The 16,001-nt window shown below is 36.5% G+C and overlaps 1 protein-coding gene across 1 annotated transcript in view; it reads left to right on the top strand.

Moving 5' to 3' along the window:
* ANO3 (anoctamin 3) overlaps positions 1 to 16,001 on the top strand; it is a 251,800-nt gene that overhangs the window by 206,420 nt on the left and 29,379 nt on the right. The window contains exons 15-17 of the mRNA XM_066251152.1: positions 9,047 to 9,129; positions 9,914 to 10,054; positions 10,608 to 10,772. Coding sequence (XP_066107249.1) covers positions 9,047 to 9,129; positions 9,914 to 10,054; positions 10,608 to 10,772 — 389 coding nt within the window. The remainder of the gene's footprint in view (positions 1 to 9,046; positions 9,130 to 9,913; positions 10,055 to 10,607; positions 10,773 to 16,001) is intronic.

Below are 16,001 nucleotides of genomic sequence, written 5' to 3' on the forward strand. Positions count from 1 at the left end.
TGAGTTCCTCAGGGAACTCAACCCCCAAGAGCTTCAATTTGTTACCTACTGAATGAGATCAATAATCTTTATTTCTCCTGGGTCATTGTAGAAATGATATTAGTTAATTTAAAAATATCTAGCACAAAGTCTAGAATATTATAAGTGCTCAATGAATGCTAATTAATCTTCCTAATCTTTGCAAATATGATGGAACTTATTTTCATTTTTCCTTATAAGAATGGACAAACATTGTGCTCTCAAAATGTTTTCCATTTAATTATTTAGAGGCAGCTCTACAGCCTTAAATATAAAAGAAGGAAAAGGAGAATATAAATTATTTGCTAGATAAGGGCAAACAATGGAAATTACCATGTAGAACCTGATCATGATCATGACTGAATTTTTATAAAAGTGAATCAACTGAAATATAAATAATTGATAACAGCTCTATTTTTCCTGCAGTAAAATGTACAATATCTTAATGCAGTGAAAATCAAGGAGTTTGTCTACAATAGTTCTACTATAATATTTTAACAACCAGCAGAATGTTGAAAAGACTGGTTATTATAATTGATTTTACTCTTAAAATGAATTAAGTTAAACTACTTAAAAATTGTACCTTATTTCATTAATACAACACCTCTATAAAGACAATTTTGCTCTGGTTGTTGGTAACCTGTATATGTGGAGGCTGACCCTGGCTTAGCCATCCGTCCAAGGTCACACAATTAGAGAAGAGCACAGGCAGCTTTGAAACCCAGGACATTGCTATTCTAAGCCATGCCATTTCCCCACACCATATGGCCTTTCCTGGATTTTTGTTTTGAGGATCATTGTAAGTTGATCAAGATAAATTTTATTGTGTTTATTATAAAAGTGAAGTTAGTCATTGCATTCATCGTGGCTGGCATTCACCAGTGGTGGCAAGTGTCCAGTTCCAAAGGAATGCCTCTAAGGTGAAAAGGCAGATACTTAACAATGTACAGACCTTGGTGTGGAGCATTTATGTAGCGGCCATAGTTTTTCCAGGGGTTAACGGGACATGTTCCCAGACCTGATGAAGCTTTCCTGGGAAGACAGGCCAGCCGATGAGGGAAAGGAAGTCTTTAAAGGACTTAGTTATGAATTTGTTTTTTTAATCATAAATTAATAACCAGCATGGCCATAACTTTGAATATTAACAACATAACTATCCTAAATACATTGCTCAATAATAATAACTTGGGTGGAATTACCAATGTTTTAATAGTACCTTATAATTAATGGTAGGATTGTAGGTGACTTTTATTTTCTTTACAATTTTAATTCATTCAGCATATATTTATTGAAAGCCAAGTATATTGCAGGCACTCCTAGGTACCTGCATTTCTGAAGTTAACAAGACAAGGTGCTCTTCAGGTGGTTTTTGGCTGGTGGTACATTCGTGATCAGAAAATGCTCCACTAAATTAAGAAAAGAATGTCTATGAACTAGTTGAATGACAAGCTGTGAAAAAGGCCTGAGAAAAATTAATCCTGAACTTAAAATATATTGCATTATATTTTATAAAAAAAATACATGGCAATGCTGTCAACTTTTTATGTGTGGTGGACTCCGCCAATGTTTTAGCAATTCAGTTGAAAGGATCCCCTTACATTTGAACAAATGATGCTGAAATGACTACTTAATATACACAGGCCAGTAGTATATAGAGTGGCCATGTTATCAGACTAACGGGGCCCATTTGCCTGCATGCATCAAAGCCCAGTAAGACACTAACAGAAGTTTATAGCAAAGTAATGGTTTCTTTTCAGGAAGTGGCCCACGGGTGAGCTAATACCTGGCACCCCAGTGTCTTCAAGGGGAAAAATCATTAGTTATCATGACTAAGGGAGTTAGGGTGGCCATATCATGTTCTTAAAAAGTAGAACGTTATTTAATATTGTTGGAGAGAAAGGAGGAGGAGGAGGAAATTGGAAGTCAAGTTAAAGAGAGATCCTATATCCTTAAAGAGGAAATTTAACATGACATGAAGGACTTGATTTCATAAGGAGTTCTAGGTGTGACTGTGTCAAGTAGAGCTTAGGTTACTCAAGTATTTGAGTAGTTTAGCTCAAATACTCAAAATCTGTCACCTCACAAATATTTATAGGCTCCTTAGATTAGCTTACTCTATATTCATGTGCAGGACTCTATTAATATCATATCGTTAACAGTGTTAACCAAAAAAAAAAAAAAAAAACAAAAACCAACGGTCACGGAAATTTAAAATGTTCCAGTTTCATAGCCTTTGTGATAGTTGCAGAACCTGTTTAGCGAGATTTCTATTTTTTGCCTCATGTATGGAGATGTTGAGATACCGTGTGGGGAAAGCACAGGATGGTTGAGGATGTTGAAAATTAATCTGGGAGATGGAGATGAGCCTTTAGTCATACTTGGGTGTTATCCAAATTGGCAGTCTCATAGTTGTTGCTCTGATAACTTGTTTCAGCTGGGTCTTGTTTGGGACGACTCGAAATCTTTATCTCTTCTAATGAAAACAGTACTTGATTTCTTTCCCCTGCATCCTCTGCGCCCTGCTGAAGTATGGTGACGTCATTCACAAACTCTTAAATTAACGATTATTTTTCCAATTAAAATTGAATTTCATCAATATATAAAACAGATTTTTTTTTTAAAAAAAAGGGGATTCTCTGGTGAAGGCCCCTTCACATGTCTCCAGTAAAATTCCTTAGAGCATGATTTGTAAAGCTCCAGAATAATGGATAGGACCCTTGACCAAGAGTTAGAGTCTTGATCACTGGATTTCACTCAATCAATTCAGTATAACAGACATTTACTGAGCATTTTGAGTGTGACAAGCACTAAAAATGTTAAGCAAAAGATAAAAATAAAGCACTTTAAGAAAAAGAAGGTATGGGAACAAGTGTAATAACGTGTTGCAAATGCTTTGGCAGATTTCAGGACAAGGTTCGTGATTCATGTCAACCACTCTGGGCCTTGTTTTCTGTAAATTGAAAAATAATGACTTGGGACAAACTACATATAGAACCTAACCTCTTCTATTTGCATGACTGTCTGATTCTATTACTCTGGACCATTAACTAGATTACAAAGGAAAGCCGCTAGAAATGGACATGAGGAAATGCACATGCAAGAACTGGATGCAGCATGTGCACCTTTGAAATTGTTTATGTGGAGAAACTTTTGTCATTACAGTCAGAAAGGCAGGCATTAAACAAATACAGCCTGACCAGGCAGTGGTTCAGTGGATAGAGCATTGGACTGGGACATGGAGGACCCAGGTTCAAAATCCCAAGGTCACCAGCTTGAGCACAGGCTCTCTGGTTTGAGCAAGGCTCACCAGCTTGGACCCAAGGTCGCTGGCTTGAGCAAAGGGTTACTCAATCTGCTATAGCCCCTCGGTCAAGGCACATATGAGAAAGCAATCAACAAACAACTAAGACGCCACAAGAATTGATGCTTCTCATCTCTCTCCCTTCCTTGTCTGTCTGTCCCTATCTGTCCCTCTCTCTGTTTTTCTCTATCTTTGTCACACAAAAAAATACAAATACAGGTCACTGAGGAACAGAATTATGCAATATCATTTTCAGCCTTCCCACAATACGCCTTCCACTCCATGACTCATGCGAAACCTGGCTTTCCCCTGATAACAAATGCCCTTCTCCACTGGATGCCACTCATCCTCCAGCTCCACTCTCAACCCAGTTTTATGGGTCTCAGGGGAAGAACTGATAAACCTTCCACATAGAATCATAAGAGAACATAGGCAGTGGACACTTCTCCAACAATGCATACTTTGTAGAAGTGTTCCATAATCCAATTTCCACTGAAAATTAGTATTAACACTTCGGTATATATTCTTTTGGGCATTATGCATCTGTAACCATAATATATCTAATCTATGTATATATTATATATAAGGTCTACAGGAAAGTTCTGTCCGTTTCTATCACAAGTTTCGACATGTAAGCACATGTTTATTTGGCGCATGTGTGCCTCTCTATTTTTATCACTTAATGTATACATACTGACGTAGCAAATTAACTAAAAGTTGATTCACATTAGTCTTATGTGTGAAGCCACAGTGTACCCATGGCTACTGATAAAGTTCATTTATGCCACTGTAATTTTTATGAATTTCAACAAGAAAAAAATGCTACAGAAGCATATCTGTTGCATCCACCATATTCCCCAGACTTAGCACCCTCCGACTATCATTTGTTTTTGTCCTTACAAAATTTTTTGAAGGGCAAAAAATTCAAAAATGAAGAAGATATCAAACAAACACTGGTTCAATTTTTCGCATCAAAAGATAAAACATTTTTCAAAAATGGATATACAAATTGCCCTCATGCTGGCAAGAAATCATTAATAATAATGGCAATTATATTATTTAATAAAGTTTATTGACTGTAAGAAAAATTTGTCTTTTGTTTTATTCCAAAAACAAACAGAACTTTCCGGTAGACCTTATATATTATAGACATATAATACATATATTCTATTAATATCTGCATCTATTAACACTTCATTATTTGTAAGTGAAAAAACTGTCACTTTATACATTTTCTTTTTAAAGCATTTTTGTTTTAATATTAAGTGTAATACACTTCCTTTTCTCTTTACCATCCCACAGTCTCTGTCACCAGGCTCATTCTGAGTCGTTGTTCTTTGCCCTGTCATATCATAGTTGTCTCCTTTGAACTCCGTGCTCTTTAATTGACTGCTTTCTCTGTATTTTATATCTATATATCTGGATGCCACTTTCTTTGAGATTTTCACAGTTGGCTCTCAAATTCTTATTTCCACCTATTAGCATATCAAAACTTAACTCTAGACAATAATATCTAGGATGGCACTATATTGTTATAGAAAGAGTATGAGTTTCTGAGTTAAAATAGTTTAGATTCCAATCAGTAATGTGACTTTAGCAAGTTAACTTAACCTCTAAAAGTACCAAATTTCTAATCTTAAAAAATGAGAGCAATAACAACAGCAGTTTTATGGAACATTCCAAATACTTGGTTCGTGCCAGTGGTGGGAACAAATCATTTAACAACTGGTTCTCTGCCTTAATGACTGTTTTAAGTGTAAAAAATTATATACTGAAAGGTGGTTTATTATTTCATGCATTTAATACTTTTTAATACTTAAATAAGAATGATAAAAGAGGTACAAAAACTAGATAATGTTATAAGAAAGAATTTTAAAATATGAATGAAAAAATATTGAATAATACCTGACAAAAAACAATAAAATGGTTATTTAAGATATTTCCATATTGCTTCTTGATTGGCATCCTACCTTGCAATTTTTTTCACCTCTGGATGGAATGAACATTCTTATAGCGCTTAGAATATGCGGTTGTGCAGATGAACATTAATAAAGAGTAAGGAATGTAAATTTGTGATTTCTACATTAGGAGCTGCCCAGGCACCCACCTTAGAAAGAACCCTGATTACAAGTGGTATTTTAACAACCAGTTCGCTGAACTCAACAAAAAATTAGTTATCAGTTCTACCAAACTGGTGCAAACCTGCTGAATCCCACCACTGGTTCATGTAGTTGCCATTCACATTTTTTGTTAACTATTGAGAATGACTCTTATAGAGATGAGAAAGGAATGTATCTAAAATGACTGTTAAAATGCTTCAAAAATAATTGCAAATCAGAACAAAAACAGCCATTATTTTTGAAAGCTTGACCTTAACCAATTCTAGTAGTGGTATTACCTTCTGCCTCAACGCCATGACTGATCTCCATTGGGTCTCTTGCATGAGCACAACTGCTTTTCTGCTAGGAGGTGGTGATCAACACTGACTGCACTTGGGAAGTCTTTGGGAGCTTTAAAAATATACTGATGCTGGGTTTTGTCCTGAGATTTTTATTTTATTTAATTGCTCTGACATTGGGATATTTTTAAAGCTCTAAGATGTTAAACTATATAAATCCGCTTGCTTTACTTCTCTATCTCTTCCACACTCATTATATTCTCACCCTTGCTGAAACCTGTCTGGGTCTCTATCATTAATGCTCCTGTATTCTTTCAATCTGCTACATGCGCTGAGCCAGGATCCCAGAGCGCACTAGGCATATCAACTTTTTACCACTAGTTGTAATAAAATGACTAATGTTTGCTTGCCATTTGCATGCTTTATAGATACTTTAAACAAAAAGTTTTGACTCATGGAGTCCTTGACAGGTTCACTTTCTTCTTGAAATATCCATCCATACCCATTAATCAATCCTCAACTCGCTGCCTGTTCAGTTCAATGCCTTGTCTCATCCTCTTCAATCAAAAATGGAATTAAGTTCATAATACTCTTCTGGGAAAACAAAATGACTGAATTGAAACCTTAATTAAAACTTTTAGCCCTCCATCTTATACATAGAATCTATAACTTATTTTTTAGAATTCATTCTTCTTATGAGCCAGCAGTACCAATCTTTCTGATGACGTAAGACATGTAATGTTTTATTTCATTATGTATTTTTGGAATTTGAGTATATTTAGATGGACCAAGAACTTTCTAGTTTAGAGTAGGCTCCAACATTTCTCACTGTATTTATAATCGACCACACAGATATCCTTACCAAAGAGGTTTAAGACCAATGAAACACTTTAATTTCAGTGTTACTTTCAGTTCAATTTTGTAAGCTTTCAAGGCAAAAGTGCCAAGCTGTTAATCATTACCATGGGTGCATAGGCAACAGTGATTTAAACCGGCACTGTTGAATAATTGTTGGACATCAAAACCAAAAGGCTGTTTAAGGGCAAATAGCATAGTCTTGGCAGTAAACAGACGTAAGAATGTATTTCATCCTGAAATTACACAGGAATTTTGTTAAGGCAAATATGAGTTATAGTGCCAATATAATTATTAAATGAAATAAAAGTAGTCAAAAGGAAGACCAAGAGGAAGAGTTTCTAGATAGGATCATGTGTCGAACCTGGTCTGGCATTTTGGGAAAGCGATCTATGTATTAGGTACCATCTGCTTTGAACCTGACATGAGAATTCTAGTGATGGTCTTGGGTTGTTTAGAGATTTTTCAGTTTAATATCTCCAAAAGGCTGAGATGACCACTCAGCAGTGGGTGTCCATTTTCAGTGAGAAACATGAATCTCATGAATCGGTAAGTCAGTACCCTCAAGTTCAGTGCACAAAGGTTAGTTAGTAATATCTGATATGGCCCTTTCCATCAGGGCTGAAGGGCATCTTTGTGGAGATGACAATTCCAATAGACACAATCTTCCGGTTGGAGATTATGATGTACTGTAGATAGATCTCCATCTTCCAGAAGCATCTAATGGTTGTGCTACGTGCTATGAGTTACTTTTAAGGGCCCCTACAAGCTCTTTACAGTAAATTAGGAGTTCTCCTTTCATCGCAGGTTCATACATTCCTTGATCCACTCTCATGGGGCTGCTTGCGACACTTTTAAAAGGAGACAGTCTGTTTGTTGAAAAGAGTAGTTCGTAAGGTTGAGAAATACCAAGAGAAGAGCCATAGGCCAAGACACTAACAGTTTTGCCAATTGCGTTTTCTTTACCAGGTTAGTCTGGTCTAAGAGACTGGAAGACTAGGGATAACATGCACAATGAAAATGTTTCAAAATCATCCAGACCTTACAAATAGATTATAGAATGAGTTCTATGGTATGAGTTCCCCAGTCACTATGGAGCTCTGAGGGGATTCCCCAAGTAGGAGAGCTTTTCTATGAGTTATTTTACTCACTACTATGGCTCTGTGGCTCTGTGGATGGGAATGCTTTCTACCCAACGACAAAGCATACAAGTCATTATTAACACATTTATATCCTTGAGAAAGGGTAGACTGAGTAAAGTTCACTTGCCAATCTTCAAAGGGACCTAAACACAGGGAAAATGTCTGATATGAATGGGTTTTCCAGGGTTTACTTTACCAGATTTGGCTGTTTGTTTGTTTGTTTGTTTACTTGGGAAACTATCTTGCAAATAGCTTTAAACAATACTGTTTTCCTATAAAACCATTTTTCCGGTGTCCTAATGAGTTAAAACATGTACCTATTGTAACATATGATATTGTATACAAACAGGGAGGAACGGTTGGTCATTTGGACCTACCTATAAGTTTCTTTTAAGACCAAATTTATAGTCTTCTTCTAACCATTTCTTTTTCATTTTGTTGAACAGCTAAATGCTATGTTTCCAACAGTGTTACTTCTTACATCCCCAGTTGCTGCAGCTGGTGGCATAGACGTCTTTGTTCATGGCTGTGATTGTGTTAATGCTACTACTTGAGCAGTATTGTCAGCCAAGAGCTTACCTCTGCTTTTCTTTATGTTCACCATTGAATTTCCAGGGGATTTTATGATTGCTAAAGATTTAGGTAATTAGATAATCTTTATGAGGTTTAAAAGATAAGAGCTGTTTTTTATCTTTTGTGTGGAAGAAATTAAGAAGTTCTCTCTGTTTCCAGAGCATACCAGTATCATGGACAACACCAGAGTTGTTCCTGTGTCAGTATACTTGTTAGCCATGATACCTTTGGCCAAATTGGAAGCTCTGATCAATACATAGCAACCTGCTTGTTGAGCAGAAGTTGCCTGAAACTTGGTAGCCTTGCTGTTTTCCTCTCTCTCCCTTACCTTATCCCTCTGTGAGTACTGGAGAAGGAGCATCTGGCCTTTATTGTCATTCCTAGGGAAGGCTTTATTTAGGTATTGTAGATAATTTTGAATAAGCATGTACAAGTCAAAAGGCATAGTAAATATTTCACTCACTAATATTGACCTTCTCTCACAGAATCACTTTGAGGGGCCAGGCTAACAAAAGTCTCTGCTTATTTAATCCAACGAGGAAAAAGAGATTCTCTTCTAGACATGCACATGGATAGCAGTGTCCGGAGATATGGAGAAGAGGGAGAGAAAACAAAATTCTAATTGTATGACTTTATTATCAATTTAATATTAATAATTTAGTAATATGATGAAAATGCATCAGCCCAGAGAAGAAGAGCAATGATGAAAGAACATAATATGGTTGAGTAAATATATAATTATAATATTATTATTGATAGCCACAGTCTTCCTGGAGTTTTGGAAAAGAAGAAGAAGTACACTGACCTATACTTGGGACCTTATTGAATGGGAAGAAGAGGAGGTAAGATGTTAGGAAAACAGATGATGAGGAAACATAGCAAATGATGTGGAAAATTGTTCACTGCCCTTAACATCTAAATCAGAAGCAGCTAAACACTATTAGATTTTTCCCTTGATGTTTTTTTACTAACAAGATTTCTTATTTAAAGAAAATAAAAGAGATCAATGATGAGATAATGTCTTCTTTTTTCAAAGACGTTCTATACTGTTTTCTTAAACTACATCAGTGGAAATTGTGTTAATTAAAAACATAGGCCCCTGTTAGTGGCTCAGTGGACAGAGCATTGGCCCAGTGTATAGATGTCCTCAGTTTTATTCCAGGTCAGGCCACACAGGAGAAGTGACTATCTGCTTTTATCCCCCTTTCCTCTCTCCTTTCTCTCCCTCTTTTCCTCCGACATCTAGTGCCTCCATTGGTTCAGGCATAGCCCCAGACCCTATGAAGCACATTGGCCTTAGGCACTAAAAATAGCTCAGTACTAGAGCATTGGCCCCAGATGGTGTTGCCAGATGGATCTTGGTTGGGGCACATACAGGAGTCTGCTTCAATATCTCTCCTCCTCTAACCTAAAAAAAAAAAAAAAAAAAAAAAGATATATATATAGATATATATATATATATATATATATATATATATAATTTGCATCTTATTTTTAAAAAGTAATTTTTTTGCCAAGACTTGATACAAAGTAAGTCAAAATGCAGGAATTTTGTATATAGTCTTAGATAAATTTTTAAAAAATAATTTATTTTGATATTTAAGTAATTTTAATTTTCTGTCATAGGAAACACTTCGTCCCCAGTTTGAAGCAAAATACTACAAAATGGAGAGAGTGAACCCCATCAGTGGGAAACCTGAGCCACATCAGCCCTCTTCAGACAAAGTCAGTCGTCTTCTTGTTTCTATCTCAGGAATATTCTTCATGGTAACGTATGACCATTACTGACAGAAGGTTGTGGGATTTCAGGGTTAGAAAAAAGTTCTAGTATACCAACTCATTTTGTGACACTGATAATGCAAGAAACCACATCCTGTTTAATACTTTCGCAATACATACTATTAAACAGAATAAAGATCAAAGCAGGTCATGGAGTAATTACAAAGGAAATTTGTGTATATCCTTAGGTAAAACAGTCTATAAGAGAAAAAAGATATGAGGTAAGATAGAAACTAAATGCATAACCCTGATAAATTAGTTATCTTGTTTGAAAACCAAATATTTTATTTAAAAATGGAAATTTGAGAAAAATTTTATTTTAGTGTGATAATGTTACCACACAACAACTTAAGTCTTATACTATTTATTTTGACTCTATTATAAATTAATTCATAAAAGGAAAAAAAATAAATATATGCGAAGTTTCTTGAAAAAATAAATTTCTTTAGCTTCTAGGGACAGTGTATTGGACCTGTGGTTTTGCTTTTGTTTGGTTAATGTTGCAAAATCTGATTGTCTCTTCTGGTCTCTCATATTGTAGATTTCCTTGGTGATCACTGCAGTGTTTGCCGTTGTGGTTTACCGCCTGGTTGTCATGGAACAGTTTGCATCTTTCAAGTGGAATTTCATCAAACAGCACTGGCAGTTCGCCACATCTGCTGCTGCTGTCTGTATCAATTTCGTAATCATCATGGCACTGAATCTTGTAAGTGTTTACAATGCTTCAGTAAGAATCAAAGGGAAGAAGGTCTATGTTTCCTTTGTACTAGGTTGTTTTCATAGGAAAACAAAATAAGACTAAGCCACACCTCTGGCAAAGACAATTCAGTTTAACAGAAAATATATTATCCATGTGACTCAGATGATAGATTTATTTATTTATTTATTTATTTAATATTTTGAAATTTGTTTTCTTTTATTGAACTTATTGGAGTGACATTGATTTATAAAATTACACAGGTTTCAGGTGCACAGTTACACAACATATCATCTATACATTGTACTGTGTGCCCACCACCCCAAATCAAGTCTCCTTCCATCACCATTTACCCCCCATACCTTACTCCACTTCCCCCCATCACCCTCCCCCCAGCAATCACCACATTGTCTATGTTCATAAGTTCTTTCTCCTTTTTTTGTTTTTTTTCTGTTCCACCTCCCTACCTCAGTGGCTAGCAACATTCAAACACACACATACACACACACACACACACACACACACACTCTATTCCTCTGTTCCCAGTTCTGCTATCCCCCTCCCTTCTGCTCCTCTGAACACTGCCCAAGCTTCCATCAGTCTGCCTGGTCAGTTTCTCAGCCTGGTGTCCTGCTAAGAGGCAGTGGACCTTGGAAACTAGTAAAGTGGAGATTTGCTACTTGACCTGTGTGATCCTGGCCGCCCCATATAACATCTTGGAACTTTAGTTTCTTAATCTTTCAATGGAGAATACTAAGACAAATGCATACATAATGAAGTGAAAGATTAAATGAGATCTGCTTCTGTTGCATAGGTATTCAATAAATGTTAACTTTCTTCCTAATTACTACTCTTCAATATTTTAACATTATTTTATTTTTCCTTTTTAGTATGTACTCCTCTGTCTTTGCTATCAAAATACTAACATTTTATTTTCCAATTTTTCTCATCTTTAAAAAGTAAAGTTTATTTCCCTCAGTCCATCATATAGAAATGCTGACAATATTTTCTTCAGTCTTTTTCAATTCTTCAGACCAAATCTGCATTTACACAAGTTTTCACTTTTTTTCCTTTAAATGTTACCTATTACTCATTTATAAATTATCCATGGAAAGATAAGCGCATGCAAGTTGTGGTATCATGTTTTCATCAAATACATATCTAAAATATAAGAAAATTTGAAGTTTTCATTAGTTCATATAGAAATCATACTCACTGTGGTAATTGTTAGAGTCCCTACTTTTCCTTTTAATGTCTGGATTATATTTTCTCCTTTTTGAAGTCTATAATTTTATCTTTCTAACTTTGAATTATAGAATAGATATTATTGACATAAAAACATTAAAACTATTAAGAAAAGTCACTTGACTCAACCCAAAGGCCACTCACTTCCCTTCCTACCGTACACTAATTGTACCCATTGAAGGTAATCAATGTTAATGGTTTCATGTCCATTTATTCCCATCATTTACTACTTACTGCCTTCAAAAGAGTACCCCGTGTGCTTGTGCTTGACAGTTTGTTCCAAAGACCTGGTGATCTTCAAAAACATCTTGAGTGAATTAATGAACCGGCCTGATATTTTTGAAGAAGAAAATATTTCACAGACAAGGAAATTGACAAAGCCAAATGTGGTTAATTAACTTGTTCATGGGAAGGCAAGCGTGACAGCTTTGGGAACAGAACTTCCAGATCCAGGGTTCAAGCCTTGGTTCTGACTCAGTTTCTTTTCAGTTAAACTGAAGAACTTGTCCTGATCTGATCTTCACTTAAAAAAAATGCTGCTCTTATCCTCAGACATTTTCCATATTAAAGGCACACATGTTGCAAAAATTTAAATGTGGTTGAGGTTTGCTTCTTAAACAACAATTCCTTAAATTCTGACTCTGCTCCACCTCAAATCTATAGTTTCAGTTACCCCCTACCCTAGAATCCCAATTGACCCTCATATATTATATATAGGCCTCCTTGGCATAAGGTTCACATACAGCTTGTTATTGCTAAGTTTGTATGTATGATGAGGCTTGATACATTCTTTCTTCCATAGTAAGGCATTTTACAGATAACAAAGACTGAAATGAATGGCGTATGTCTCTACTTGTAGAAATAAGACCTACATAGGGAAATGAAGATAGTATTATTTTTGTCACGAAAACAAATCTTTTGAGATCCTCAAAATTCCACTAACTCTACTTAAAGATAAGAGCCTGTATAACTTCCTAATGCTATGACAACCATTCATAATTACTGGGAGAAGGCAGGACTGACTTACTTTTTCTAACTGGTTATTTCTACTTGTTGGGCATTTTGATACAAATATTAAAGGATTATTGGAAGTGGAATAGATCATGAATACTTCATCTTTGCCCTTGCAACTAACTCAGAAGAATTTAAAATGGATTTAGCATGAAGAAAGTCAACTACAAATCCAGGTCAACAAATGTGAAAGAAAAGTTATATTCCTTAAATTTAATCAATGTAAAACAATAATGCCTCCTGAATTCATGCATTCCCTCCCTTCTCAGCATGTTAAGACATTTCACAAGTGATTAAACAGCCCTCTGATTCAACTGAACACACAGAATTAGTTTAAGAGCGTAAATATGTTTAACTTAAAATCACTAATATCAAAATGCCAGACTCTTTTAAAAAAATTATACTACCAAAAATATTCACCAGAAAATCAAATGCTACTTTTTATTTTCAAACCACCACTAAATACAGAGCTTTTGGTTTCTTAATACCTCCACTTTGTGATCCCTGTGTTTCCATATTCCACGAGTGAGGGACCTGGATTCAGTAATATGCTACTAATCTGATATGCTTTTCAGCTTTAACTCAGGAAATTATGACATGTAGGCATGGCATAATAGTTTAAATCAATCAAGCAATTTTTTTTTAGATAAGGAACTTTCAGTGTTTAATGTACACAGCCAAAAACCTTAAACCACTCTTCATGCATTTTTATCTCCTTCATCATATCAGTGACTGTTATAAATTTTGCTTCTGTAGCACCTCTTTCATCCATGCGCTGCTCACCGTCCTCAAAACTACCTCCTTAGTCCATCGGCGTGTCGTGTCATCGTTAGTTTAGACCAGCGGTTCTCAACCAGTGGGTCGCGACCCCATCAGGGTCGCCTAAAGCCATCGGAAAAATACATAATGCATATCAGGTATTTACATTCCGAATCATAACTGTAGCAACATTACAGTTATGAAGTAGCCACAAAAATGTTTGGGGTCTGGCCCTGGCCGGTTGGCTCAGCAGTAGAGTGTCGGCCTGGCGTGCAGGGGACCTGGGTTCGATTCCCGGCCAGGGCACATAGGAGAAGCGCCCATTTGCTTCTCCACCCCCCCACCTTCCTCTCTGTCTCTCTCTTCCTCTCCCACAGCCAAGGCTCCATTGGAGCAAAGATGGCCCGGGCGCTGGGGATGGCTCCTTGGCCTCTGCCCCAGGCACTAGAGTGGCTCTGGTTGCGGCAGAGTGATGCCCCAGAGGGGCAGAGCATCGCCCCCTGGTGGGCAGAGCGTTGCCCTGATGGGCGTGCCGGGTGGATCCCGGTTGGGCGCATGCGGGAGTCTGTCTGACTGTCTCTCCCCGTTTCCAACTTCAGAAAAATAGAAAAAAAATGTTTGGGGTCACTGCAACATGAGGAACTGTATTGTGGGGTCACGGCATTAGAAAGGTTGAGAACCACTGGCTTAGACTGATGTAGCAGCCTTGCAACTGGTTAGTCATCCTGCCTCTATTTTTCTCCTCTTTCTCCCTTACACACTCCTTTTGGAAGGTTCTTCCTAAATTGCCAATGTGATCATTTTATTGTATGCTTGAAACTGCTCCCTGGTTTCCCATCTTCTCTGCTACAAATTCTAAATTCATTTTCGTGGCCCATGAGGCCCTCCATTGTTTAAAGTCAGCCTTCCTTTATCTCCTGGTCTGAAGCAGGGTCTCTCCCTCCCTTCAGCCGCTGCACTCCGGCCACAGAACCACTCCCTGCCTCCCTGGCATTCTGCTGTTTTGCAATCCTGCCTTTTAGTTCTATCTGCTTTTTATTTTTATTCCTTTGGTCTCCTTGAAAACTATCTTTTTATTTTTGAAAATTCTGTGTAAGGATCACTTCCTCCATAAAGTTTGCTTTCAATCCCATATGCAGAACTGAATAATCTCTTCTCTGTGTACATTCTTCTTCTCACGAGGAGTGTGGACACGCCTGTTCTCTCTTCATATCAGATTCTCTGGGTGGAGTGAACCGATCCCTCTCGTGACTCCTCTTCTGTTACAGAGCTGGAGGCATGCCTCTTCTTCATGAGCTTTAGCTTCCTCCTTTCTGTATCCCCAGGTCTTTGCCTACTGCCTAGGCATTTTAAATTTAAACTATATTCTTCATATAAATTTTAATTATTTTATTCTTTAAATAGTCAGACATCCTGAATATTGCATGTGTTCAAAATTATTTGTTATTGGAATTATATTTTCAGTGTCTTTCAAGTTTCTGGCACTTGTTATTTTCATTCAAAATAACTAAAAATATATACATCTTTGGAAGCTTTCAAACAGGTGCATCATGGTATCCCTAAATACATATTTAAATTAGAAAAAAAACAGGCTAAGATAATCCAAATTTGATTACAAGTTCATCTTCAAGATCATGAAAGTAACTTAATGGTTGTTTTCTGTTCTTCCTATGCTTCAAACCACTTGAATCACCTGCAAAACTACAGATCCCAAGCTCTATTCTGGATCTCCTTTGTGGAACTAGTCAGCCTATATTTTTTTCAAAAAGTGACTCTGATCTAGTCAGTTCCCTAAAATAGCATTAGAGAATCAGCGATTCAAGGATGTAAAGTAATCTTGTTATGTAGCCAAGATCAGATGCCACACTTCCAAAGGTAATTGAAAATAATTTAACAATAGACAAAATTCTCTTATTTTTGACATCGATTTGCCTACAAAGCCAGCATTTGAAGCCAGGTGTTGCGCCTTACTAAACCCATCCTCTCTTCTTGCAGCATTTTGTCATCCCTGAAAGTGCTGTGCTACTGAGAGGTAGCATGGTTACTATCACTGATGTGTTACTATTATACCAGCAAATATTTCCAAGTAGATCTTAAAGTAAATTAAGAATATGTAATTACTTAATATGTGATTAATTCAAAATGTATATTCCTGATGCTTGTCAATTATATTATAACTAATTAAAGAATAGGCTATAGCTGTCGGTCTCATGATTAATGTGT

Source organism: Saccopteryx bilineata, chromosome 1, assembly GCF_036850765.1.
Source record: "Saccopteryx bilineata isolate mSacBil1 chromosome 1, mSacBil1_pri_phased_curated, whole genome shotgun sequence".
Lineage (NCBI taxonomy): Eukaryota > Metazoa > Chordata > Mammalia > Chiroptera > Emballonuridae > Saccopteryx > Saccopteryx bilineata.